General features: G+C 33.3%; 1 protein-coding gene across 1 annotated transcript; it reads left to right on the forward strand.

Moving 5' to 3' along the window:
- The first annotated feature begins 1,014 nt into the window (after window positions 1-1,014).
- On the forward strand, window positions 1,015-10,270 carry LOC149478331 (uncharacterized). The gene is made up of 11 exons (XM_089709581.1): window positions 1,015-1,229; window positions 2,078-2,229; window positions 2,562-2,642; window positions 3,458-3,622; window positions 4,218-4,380; window positions 4,843-5,023; window positions 6,142-6,329; window positions 7,422-7,586; window positions 8,098-8,310; window positions 8,679-8,770; window positions 10,160-10,270. Exons 1-11 carry the CDS (start codon window positions 1,161-1,163, stop codon window positions 10,260-10,262), a joined length of 1,572 nt encoding a protein of 523 aa, XP_089565707.1. The 5' UTR covers window positions 1,015-1,160; the 3' UTR covers window positions 10,263-10,270.
- Window positions 10,271-12,003: the final 1,733 nt, after the last annotated feature.

Below are 12,003 nucleotides of genomic sequence, written 5' to 3' on the forward strand. Positions count from 1 at the left end.
TTGTATATCAATCGCTCATCTTTTTTTTTGTAGTGAGATTTTTTGATTATTTTTAGATTTAATTTATAAACAAAATATGTACCTTAAATTGTGACCATATTTGAGTATGGTCTCAATTTTAATATCAAGTTTATTTAAACCACTTATAACACATGTTTTTCAAAACCAGTGTTTATTTTTTGAATGTTGCTATAATTATATTTGAAAATGTTGATATTTATTGTTAAATTTGGAATTTAATAAGATATCAAATTATACTTGTAAGTATAATTATAACAACATATTTACATTTGTATATCAATCATTTGAAAGACTGCAGGAGTATTTTCATTATTAATCTAAAGCATATCTTAGACCGGCTACTCACCTACCCGCAGCAGGGGCAATATTGGAATTGCACTCTTAATTGGCTCCTTAATTGTGATGTTTATAGGCAAGCAGGGGCAATTTAGAGAATAACTGAAATTGCTCCGACCGCTGACCAAACGAGTTTGTTCCATTATTGCCCCTGTAGGTACGTGAGTAGCCGGCCTTAAGGTTATTAGAATATAATAAATTAAGCATCAGCTGGTATTAAATATCTAAATATATTTTTTTTGTGCCCTTTTGCAATCGACAAGCAATTTTTTTATCATTTTATTTTTCTAAAAACAGCTATGCTTCTGTTGTCTTATTTTTCTATTTAATTAATCAGATTGTTAAATTAAAATCTCTTGCAGATCTTTGATTGTTTTGTGATTTAATTATAATATTTTTCAAATTATTTTTAGTTATTTTGATAAAAGGTTAGAATCACAATTCTGTGTGCCATAACTTTACAGTATTATTATTTTCATGTGATCTCTTTTTGTAATAACTTTTTGATATCATCAATTAAATTTCTTACATGTTTTATGTCGTTTTATTTAACAAAAAAATAATTAAAATGGTATAAATATTTTATTTATAAATAATCAACACTGCCTTACCTCTGTGCCTTATTCTGTGCTTACTTCCTATTTGGACTATGTTTAAAAAATGTACGCAACTACAACTTTTCCACATTTAAAAAAGATGACATACTTTTCATACATCAAATGAAAACGTCACAATTTCGCTACAAGAATTCACACATGAATTGTAAATAATTATATTTGTTATACTGTGGATTTTATACAAGAATGGAGGTACAAAGACCAAAAATACCAAAAGATGGACCGGGTCCGAGAGGCGCACCTGATTGTTATTATGTAAGTCATTTATTCTGCAATTCTTAATAATTTATTTTCACGTAAGGGTCGATTTACATCAGACGAGCGAATGCTCATTCTAACCCCACTATGTTAAATTCTATTAGTGTAAACAGGCGTAGAGCATTCTTTCGCTGTCCTTAGTGCGTTCGAAAAGATTCTATGCAATGTTCTAATACTGAACAACACTGAATACGAGTTTTTGTTGCACTATAATTCATGAAAGAATGCTCTTGCTCTAATTCTAGCTCTATGTTCGTTTGATGTAAATCCACCATAACTTTTACTTGTATTACTTATACGAAAATCATACAAAAGTGTGTTTCTTGGTTTATCTTTCTTTCCAAAGCTGGTTAGTTGTTAGTTTATATTAATGCGGAAATTCAGATAATTCTACGCTTTAAATTGTAGTTCTACATTCCTAAAGCAATTTATATAGCTATTGCCCGAAGCTTTGTCCGACTGGTTTAAAGGAAATTACCATGAGAACTATACAGTAAAATATATATTTTACTGCCACCTTTACCAATCTTTAGCCTCCTAAATATTTCGAGACACAAAAAACATACAATCAGTGTTGCAAAAAGAAAAAAACAAGCATACTTTTTTATCAGTTAAAATTGTTCCATTGATTATATTATCCTTTAAATATTTTAAGCTATTGCATAGCTTCTATCGCGGGCCTTGAGCGCGGGGACCGAATCTAGAAATTCCGTAACAAATAAACTCACGCTCCCCACTCCGACGGGCACGGAGGTGTGGCTTGAAGGCATAGCATGCAATAGCTTTACCGCGGCAGTCCTCGAGTGCCACACGTCTTTTTTATTTTGTACTTTAAATATTTTTAGACATCACGCGTACTAAACTCAACGTTTCGTTACGTGAAATTCATCAAAAAACTTCGAGCAGAAGAAGAGGACCAAAGACGAGGCAATGAGAATAAACTCAAGGAATTGAAGGATAAACAGAATAGCGACTTCTTTATACGATGCGATCGGAGGTAAGTGGTTATAATTATTTTACGATAGAATATTTATTTAGCTTATTTTCCAATTATGATAGACGATTCGATTCGAGTGACGATTTTTTGTAGTTTTGTTTGTTTTATGACGATATACGAAACTACGAGGAGGAGGCTAATAATAATCTTTGGAAATGTCTTATTACATTGAAGACTAATTCTATTCCTGTATTTAATAGTAACGGGTTATGTTAAAAATCACGTACATATATACAAACGAGTATTGTACTCGTATATAATTGACTAGGTATTTTTATATTACCATAGGAATGAGCAAAATATTACAATAATTAACTTTATTTGTTTTATAGGTCTCTAATAAACAATGTCGCACGGCGAGTTGATCTTTGTATGGCTTCTTATGAAGAGGATCTGAAACAGAAAAGACAGAAGTAAGTCATGTAATCCTATCCTATCTGCCATAATTTACCTTTTATATTATACAAGCTGTGCTCCGCGGTTTTATCCGCATTGCACCGCTCCTGTTGGTCTTAGCGTGATGATATAATATGTATAGCCTAAAAACTTCCTAAAAAAGGGACTAACACAAAATAATTTTTCAAATCGGACCAGTACTTCCTGAGATAAGCGCGTTCAAACAAACAATTATTTTATCTGGTTATTTACAAACACATTTCTCGCTACACATACTCGCACACTATTGGTGAAAAAGCACCATAATACTACACTACTAAAATCAATAATATATATTATATATCTATCTATAATTATCTATAACTAGCGGTCCGCCCCGGCTTCGCCCGTGGTACATATTTACGTTTTCTCTACATAAGAACCATCCTCGTACTTCAAGGAATATAATAAAAAAAGAATTCTCTAAATCGGTCCACCCGTTCACGCGTGATGCCGTGACCAAGGAAAACGGGTTTCACTTTTATATACATAACTAGCTTTCCGCCTGCGGCTTCGCCCGCGTTTTCAAAAAAAAACCCGCATAGTTCCCGTTCCCGTGGGATTTCCGGGATAAAACCTAGCCTATGTCACTCAGAAATGATGTAGCTTTCCGACAGTGAAAGAATTTTTCAAATCTGCCAAGTAGTTTCGGAGCCTATTCAATTCATACAAACAAACAAACAAAAAATCAAACCTTTCCTCTTTATAATATTTGTATAGATGTATAGATAAACACTCTAAAACACTTTACATAATAACACTTTTATATTATTTAAATAATTATTCCTTCCAGATTAATAGATCTATACGCGTTCGAAGAACAAGAGAATATACGTAAATTCGTGGAACAAGCTCAGGCTGGCGCCGCCGCAGTTTGGGAAGATAAAAAGAATAGATTGCAATATCTATTGGCCAAAAGGAAGAAGGAACATGAAGATAAATATAAGGATACGCCGTTGTGAGTTAAATAGATGTTTCTAGAATAATAAAAAATGCGAAAAAATAAATCTTTATGACTTACTAGCTTTCCGCCCGCGGCTTCGCCCGCGTTTTCAAAGAAAACCCGCATAGTTCCCGTTCCCGTGGGATTATCGAGATAAAACATATCCTATGTCATAATCCAAGTAATTACCCTCTATATTGTAATCGGTTCAGTAGTTTTTTCGTGAAAGAGTAACAAATATACACATACATCCATCCTCACAAACTTTCGCATATTAGTAGGATAGGATTGGCTACAGAAATTATATAATCTTACCAATATTATAATAGGTAAGTTTCGTCCTAATTATCGAAGAAAATTTCGGGTAACTTCTCCATTCTCCGTTTACTTATTTTCTCAACTTTTTTGTTCAATATTACAAATCTGAAACAAAATTTAATTATGTACCACCTAACTTTATTTTTGAATAGGTACAGGCATTCCGTTTAAATTCGATTACTTTCGTTACATGCATGTTTTTTTTTTTTTCATTTTGTGCTACCAAATTATACAATATATTATAAAAATTTATAATATTCTTATTTATAGCACAAATATAACGTATTTTCAGATCTAAATGCGCGCACGTATTACCATGCATATACAAATTGCGCGCAAAAGAAGCGCAAGAGATTCAATTGTATCAAATAAAGGAGAAAGAGGCGCGAAAAATGGCCGAAAAAGAGTTCGATAAAATGTGGTATGAAGTCACTATGAAGGAGTCGGAAGCTCTGGTAAATATTTTTTCAATAAAAAAGAATATTATGTACCACGTTATACTCTGTAAAAGATAGTTCCTTTTAAATATGGACAAAAAAAATTACACGAAAGTGTTTTTATTTGCTTGTATTTATTTTTCATCAAAATGGTACTATTATTTTTGTGTTTTGTTGTTGTTATATGATTTTTATGTCTGGAGATGGTTAGAATGCTATACAGTGACATAGGCTATACCATGGGAATTTAGCTACGTCGACGAAGTCACGGGTAACATCTTAAAATACTTACTGTAAATCAATAACATAAAAAAAAGCTTTCCGCCCGCAGCTTTGCCCGTGTATTCAAAGAGGAATTCCCTAGGAATGAGGTGTTATGTCACTTTCTAGCCCCTTAACAAAAAATCGTGCAGTAAAATCCCTCAGTAAACAAAGACAAACAAACGATTTACATTTACTAGTAAAAGCATAATATTTCAGGCGGCTCGTATGGAACAAGATGCCATAGAACGTTTCCGTAAAGATCTCGATTGTAAGAAGTACACGGATTATCAGTTGGAACAGAGAAAGATTCAAAGGGAGAAAGAGAGAGAATGGCTGAAAGAGGAGTCTAGGAGATTTAAGGCCATGTGGGATGAGGATATTAGGAAGGAGCAGGAGGGTATGCAACTTAATTAAATACAATAGGTAAATTATTTAAGGTGATGATGAAAGATCAAAAATGTAACATATTATAACCTTAAAAAAATAACAGAAGTAATAATGGAATTTGAAGTTTTTTCTAGTTTCAACATGTTATAATTTTTTCATATTATATTGTATTCTAATATCCATTTAATATGCATTATGTAGTTATTTACTAAAAGTAGATTTCACAGCTTTTTGTGTAATGATGTAAAAATATATTCCTAAACTTATTTTTTCTATTACCTTTTTTACTATAATAAAAAAAAACAGGTAATTTTCTCCTTACGTCCGATTCTTATAAATATTCCTTCTCTTGCTTACAAACACAAAAACATTCCATTTTGGTATTGTAATTTATTATTTTATATGCGTGCGTTTTAATATGCGTGTATATTATCTATCTATACTTATAATAAATCTGTAGAGAGGCCAATTCTGTACATGAAATATATTTAAAAAAAAACTATGAAGGGGTGATAAGGGATCGCTACTGATGCCAAAAATGCAATCAGTAAAATTTTTGTCTGTCTGTCTGTCTGTCTGTCTGTCTGTCTGTCTGTCTGTCTGTCTGTCTGTCTGTCTGTATATTCGTTATAGAAACAAAAACTACACGACGGATTTTAACCAAATTTGGCACAATTATTCTTCATACTCCTGGGCAGGTTATAGTAAAAGAATCATGTAAATCGGTGTAGAAACACCAAAGTTATACATGAAATACGCTATAAGTCATCGCGCGTGAATACAGAATCATGCAGCCATAAGGATTACTTTTGTGTATCAGTTGCCGCGTTCGACGCGCTTCGCGGCGGGAGCTATAAAAAGGCGGCGGGTCTGCACCCGTTTCGCGTTGTCATGGCATCACGTGTGAACGGCTGAACCGATTTCGATAATTCTTTTCTATTATATTCCTTGAAGTACGAGGATGGTTTTTATGTAGAGAAAACGTAAATATGTACCACGGGCGAAGCCGGGGCGGACCGCTAGTATTATATAAAATAATAAATTTTCATATGAATATGTTTGTAAATATAACATAATACATTTTGTTATGAATAATATGTTATTATTCTAACAATCTCTCTCCCCCAGAGGAAAACAAACGCGCAGAACAGCGCAAAGAGACAGCAAGAGAACGCAAGAGAATGATAGAAGAGAGACAAGAGATGTTACACAAACAGCAGCAAGCTGATAAACTGATAGCGGACACGTGGGATTCATTAGCGGGACAGGGATTGGCTGATGAAAAGGCCGCCATTTTGTTGAGGAGACGGAAAGAGGTCATTTCTTTTGAATAAATAATAATAATTGATAATTTCCACATTTTTCAGTGTCTAAATCCAGCAATACCAACATTTCAGAGTGATACAGCATTTTATTATTATTTATTTATTTATTATTTACTAGCGGTCCGCCCCGGCTTCGCCCGTGGTAGAGATTGTCTAATCTAAAAATGAACGCCCCTCCACTAAACTTAATTGTTTCAATGTGTGAGGACAAATAATTATTGAACCACTTTATATGTGTGCGCGCGTCGATTCTACTGCAAACTTTGACACTCGCGCACTGATTTGTCAACTAATCGGGCGATCAGTTCAGGTGCCTAGCATTGTATGGCGGGGAGAGCGCGCTATGTACGGAATGACACGTCCGTCATTTATGCACTAGTTGGCCAACTGGTCCTGTCGTTCGGGCATGGACGGGACTGGAGGACTGAACGACCAATGAGGCAGACCAATTTGTGTGTATTGCGTCTATACACGTACTTTGAATGTGAGCGTAAACACAGTGGAGGGGCGTTCATTTTTAGATTAGACAATCTCTACCTACATGTTTACGTTTTTTTTCATAAAAACTATCCTATCTCTAAAGTTGGATCGAACTGCACATGCTGTGCGAATTTTATCATAATCGGTTTAGTGGTTTAGGAGTCCATTGAGGACAAACATGTGACACGAGATTTATATATATATTAAGATAAATGCTAATTTCCACATTTTTCAGTGTCATAATCCAACAATATCAACATTTCAGCATGATCCAGCATTAGGCATAATTCTCAGGAAAAATTTTTCGGATCAGCATGATTTTTTTTGTGTCTTTTGTTGAATTAAGCTCGTTACCTAGCAAAACTTGTACACAATATGTGTGATCCAAAGTATGGGGAATTTTTTTTTCAGATACCATTTTTTTGTACTACATAGATATTTAAATTGGTAGATTCTAGCATAACTTATTAGCATTAATTGGTGTTTAATGCCCCTTACCCCACTAGGGGACATGGGACTTCACTTTCAATATATTACACTAAAAAAATACCTTCGGAAGATTTGTTCTTTATATTTATGACATGTCTCATATTTTCTTTCCAGGCTGAACTAGACGAATGCAACAAAAAATTACTTGAACTGAAGAAACAATACGAAGACATAGATAAACTAGCGGAAGGGCCGCTCGCTGAGGTAGCTAGGAAAAGGCAAGAATATATTGATAACAAGAGATGTGAATATTTGGCGTGGGCGCAGAAAACTAATCGAGTTAGTTTATTTTTATATTCTACTAGCGGTCCGCCCCGGCTTCGCCCGTGGTACATATTTCGCAATAAAAGGTAGCCTATGTTCTTTCTCAGGGTCTAAAGATTATCTGTGTCGAATTTCATCAAAATCGGTCCAGTAGTTTATGCGTGAAAACCATACATACATACATACAAACCTTTCCTCTTTATAATATTAGTATAGATTTATATAGAAGAAAGATATTCTCTGATGTTTTAATGAATTTGGATAATTATAAAGATAACATTATTAAGGATAGGAAGCTCCGATTCATTTTTTTTTCGTAGTACAATAATTGCAAATTCAAATTTGTTTGGTTGTTTCTCTTTCACGTGAGATCTAAGTACTGAACCGATACTGATAAGAATTTGCACAGAGATATTTTAGGTATACTCATCTAGACTTTTTTCTAAGCGGGGTTTTCGTGCAAAAAAAGCTTAATCCTTGTCATTAAAAAAATATTCATTTATTTTCGTCTATTTATTTTTCACAGGAAGTACGTCAAGCGATGATAGAACAAATAAAAGACCGCCAAGAAGCGAGAGAAAAATTGAAAGAGAAACTCGCGGAACAAGATGAATACCAGAGACAATTGTTTGAACAACTAGAGAAATTATCTGACCATAAACAATATACAGATGCGCAAAAACGCAAACTGCACCAGAGACAATTGGTCGAACAGATTGAGTATAATAAATTGTTGAAGGTTTGTTGTTTTTTTATGTTTGGTTTAAAATGTAAAAAGCTGTAATGAAATGTAACTGCTGTAGAAAGAGATATTAAATTGTAATTTGTTAGTTTGGAACACAAAAATTGACATACTTTATTTATATTTTTTATATGTATATTATTGGTATAGATGAGTAAAACGTGATTTAAGTTAATCGAAAATAAATCATTTAAAATATTGTAGTTTATTAATGTGGTATCTTAAAGTCGCTTAATACTAAAATAGATGAAATATCAAACATTTTATATTTTTTGATAACATTTACATTAAACACTGCTAAATGTACCTACAAAATATAAAAAACTGCTTCGAATTATAGATAAAAACATAAAATATTTCTACAGGAGCGAGCTCGTCAAGAGGAATTGGATCAAATCAGAAAATGTCAACTTGCTACAGAAGAATATCAACGGGAAATTAATAGAATGCTTTCCAGGTTTGTATTAACGCCATAGACAATTACTTAGTAAAACTCTAATTGTTTATTTCGTACAAACCTTATCCTGCCAATTATAAACACAAAAGTATATCAATTTGGTGTAATCGTTCAGATGTTCGCATTCATTTTCTTCATTCATAGAGTCTAGTATGAAATAAAATGTAATAACGCCTATGTGTTGCTCTAAAAACTCATCTATCATCAAGTGGACTGTGGAAGTCGGAAAAAACAAAAAAAACCGGCCAAGTGCGAGTTGTACTATCATCTACAATAGAAAATCACGTCAAATCAAAATTTCAGCGTTCTAGCTATCACGGTTTATGAGATAATTTTTCTAATAATTAATTCTAATAACAGAAATAGTCAAAGTACAGTAAATAAACAAACAAAAGACGTGACTTAATAAAATGTGAATCATACACAAATGATATGAATCAGAGCGGAAGTGAACAAGGTTTATTATAGGAAGTTACGTGGTTCGTTTGAGACGAATAATTGTAACGTTATTTAAATGTGGTCATGTTGGTATTTTTGTATATGAGGAAAAAAAATGTTTTTGTTCAATATAAAAAAAATAAAAATATTATTTACTGCTAAATCTTGATAAAAATGGGGATCTCCGTTGTCTCTGGTTCTATGTCTATGAGATATAGTAAAAAATAAAACCGGCCAAGTGTGAGTCGGACTCGCGCACGAAGGGTTCCGTACTAATATTTTTATGGCCCTGCTTAATATTTTTATTTTTTAACTTTCGTATTTGTTGTCATAGCGGCAACGGAAATACAGAGAGACAAATAGACAACAAAGTCTCAGTAATAGGGTCCCGTTTTACCCTTTCGATACGGAACCCTAAAAGACGGTTGAATTTTTATAATTAGTTATTTGATGAATTGTTTATGTTTAGACGCTCGCAAATGTCAACATTTTTTTATTCATAATGCCCTTGTCCTTGTTTTTACTACGATGGATACAAATCGTTCTATGGCTACGACCTTACGTAATTTTGAGTCTTTACCAAAATGATAAAATTATAGAGAGCGTCACATCAGATAACTTAGACATTTTTGTATATAAGTACTTACCTATTTTTTTAATTAAAATCGGTTAAAAAACTCAGCTGCATAAAATTAACCTCTAAACTAAAATATTATAAGCTGAAGAGTTGATTTATTTCTTGCACTTGCTAATCTCAGGAACCACGGGTCCGATTTGAAAAATTATTTCACTGTCCTTTCAATGTCCATTTATCGAGGAAGGCTATATTATTATCATCACGACCAATAGGAGCGAAGTAATGCGTGTAAAACCGCAGGGCACAGCTAGTCACTTATATTACCTACCTTTTATTATCATTATAAATTTGTTTACTTTTTATTATTGTTTCAGACCATTCTTCAGCGAGGAGGTGCATCCATTTATGAAGCAAATAGCAAAGGGACCGAAAATGCCGGAAAAATGCCCATGTTCTAAACCAGACTATTGTAAATGATTTTTAACGTTTTTGAATAATAAATTGTTTGTTTTTAATACTTATTGTTTTATTATTACCTTTAGAATTAAGTATTTAATAATAAAGGATAAAATATATTTTAATCTAAAAAATTGATTCTTTCGAGAAGCTTTCGAGTGTGACGCAAGGCTCCAAATCGATCAGTAAAAATAAAGATGTGTCATGCATCTGCTCACAAAGGAGTACCTAGGTACTACTGGACTTGTTTTGATGACTCTTTGTTAAAAATCTGTTAGTTCTCGGCAATGGCTATTATTATATAGTAGATAATAAATATTAAGTACATACTTAGTAAAAAAGTGTTTTAAAGATTACTCACATTTGAAATATTATAAAGTATCGAAAGAAATCAATCGGTTCAATAATAATCAAGAGGCTTGCGCCTTGCGATGGCATTTAACCATTTTAAATGCGACTTTGAATCCCGATGATCCTATTATTAATATTATAAAGGCGAAAGTTTGTATGGATGTTTGTTACTCTTTCACGTAAAAACTACTGAACCGATTACAATGAAATTTATCACACATATAGAAGGTAACTTGGATTAACACATAGGGTAGGTTTTATATCAATTATTTACTTCATTTGTTTCTCCATAATCCAATATTCCTAAACTATGACATGTCAAGGTAGCTAATCTTCGTATCATTTCGTATCTCGTATTCTCGGAAACAATCCGTGCTTTATATTCGAAGCACGCGCGAGTTAACTCCACGTAGATGTACAGACGAGTATGGAAGTGTTTTGAACACGTGGTATTAATAATAAGGTGTAAATAAGTAGGTAATTAAAGACGTGGTGAAGTAGTGTTTAAAAGTAATGATATATTCTATAAAAGTAGTTGGTGTCAGTATTATCTTGATACATAACACTGCCAAACTTCATCAAAATCTGTTCAGTAATTTTCGTAAGAAATATCAATTTACACATTCGCATACAATAACATGAGTACTCGCTTGAGAAATATCCAGTGGCGTAGCTATCATAGGGCCAGGTGGTGCAGTGCACCAGGGCCCCGGAGCTCAGGGGGCCCTCAAACCTCAGCTTTGAAAAAAAAAATTTTTTTTTTATTAAAAAAAAACTTTAACGACACACTAAATTCATCAATGTTTCCAGTAAAAGTGTTCAACTGTCAAAATTAGATGACATCACTGATTTTCATACTGTAGGTACGCAGCAGCAACGGTTACAGTGTTACTAATAAATAATTAAATAATGTCCTATAATATTTATTTTATTTATTTAGTATTGACTACCCTCTCAAACACCGAACGACCCGATCGGGCCGCGCTATGACGAATTACGCCATTCTGTTAAACATCGTGCGGCCCGATCGCGCCGCGCTTCCTCATTCGACTTTGGACGAAATCATTGGACGAAACAACGGATAAATTGAAAAAGTATAGAAATGACTTCGAGTCCTTCAAATCCAAGGCCACCGAAACCGCGAGAAAATACGATATCGATACTACCTTTCCAGAAAAGCGACGAAGATAAACTAAAAAGCATTTCGATGAATTGGCTTCTGATCACCGATTCGAAAACCAGGAAGAAGTCTTTAGAGTAACTATTTTCAACAATGTACTCGACATAATAATCAATCAGTTAGATGCGCGTTTTATTGGTATGAGTGCAGTTTGTAAATCGTTCGACTTCCTGATGCCAAAAAACTTGCTTAGCTGGAATGAAACGATTTTACTCGAGAAATGTGATCAGT

This window comes from Colias philodice, chromosome 22 (assembly GCF_061535455.1).
Source record: "Colias philodice isolate Cphi_HAF_F1 chromosome 22, ilColPhil1 Martin Lab GWU primary, whole genome shotgun sequence".
NCBI lineage: Eukaryota > Metazoa > Arthropoda > Insecta > Lepidoptera > Pieridae > Colias > Colias philodice.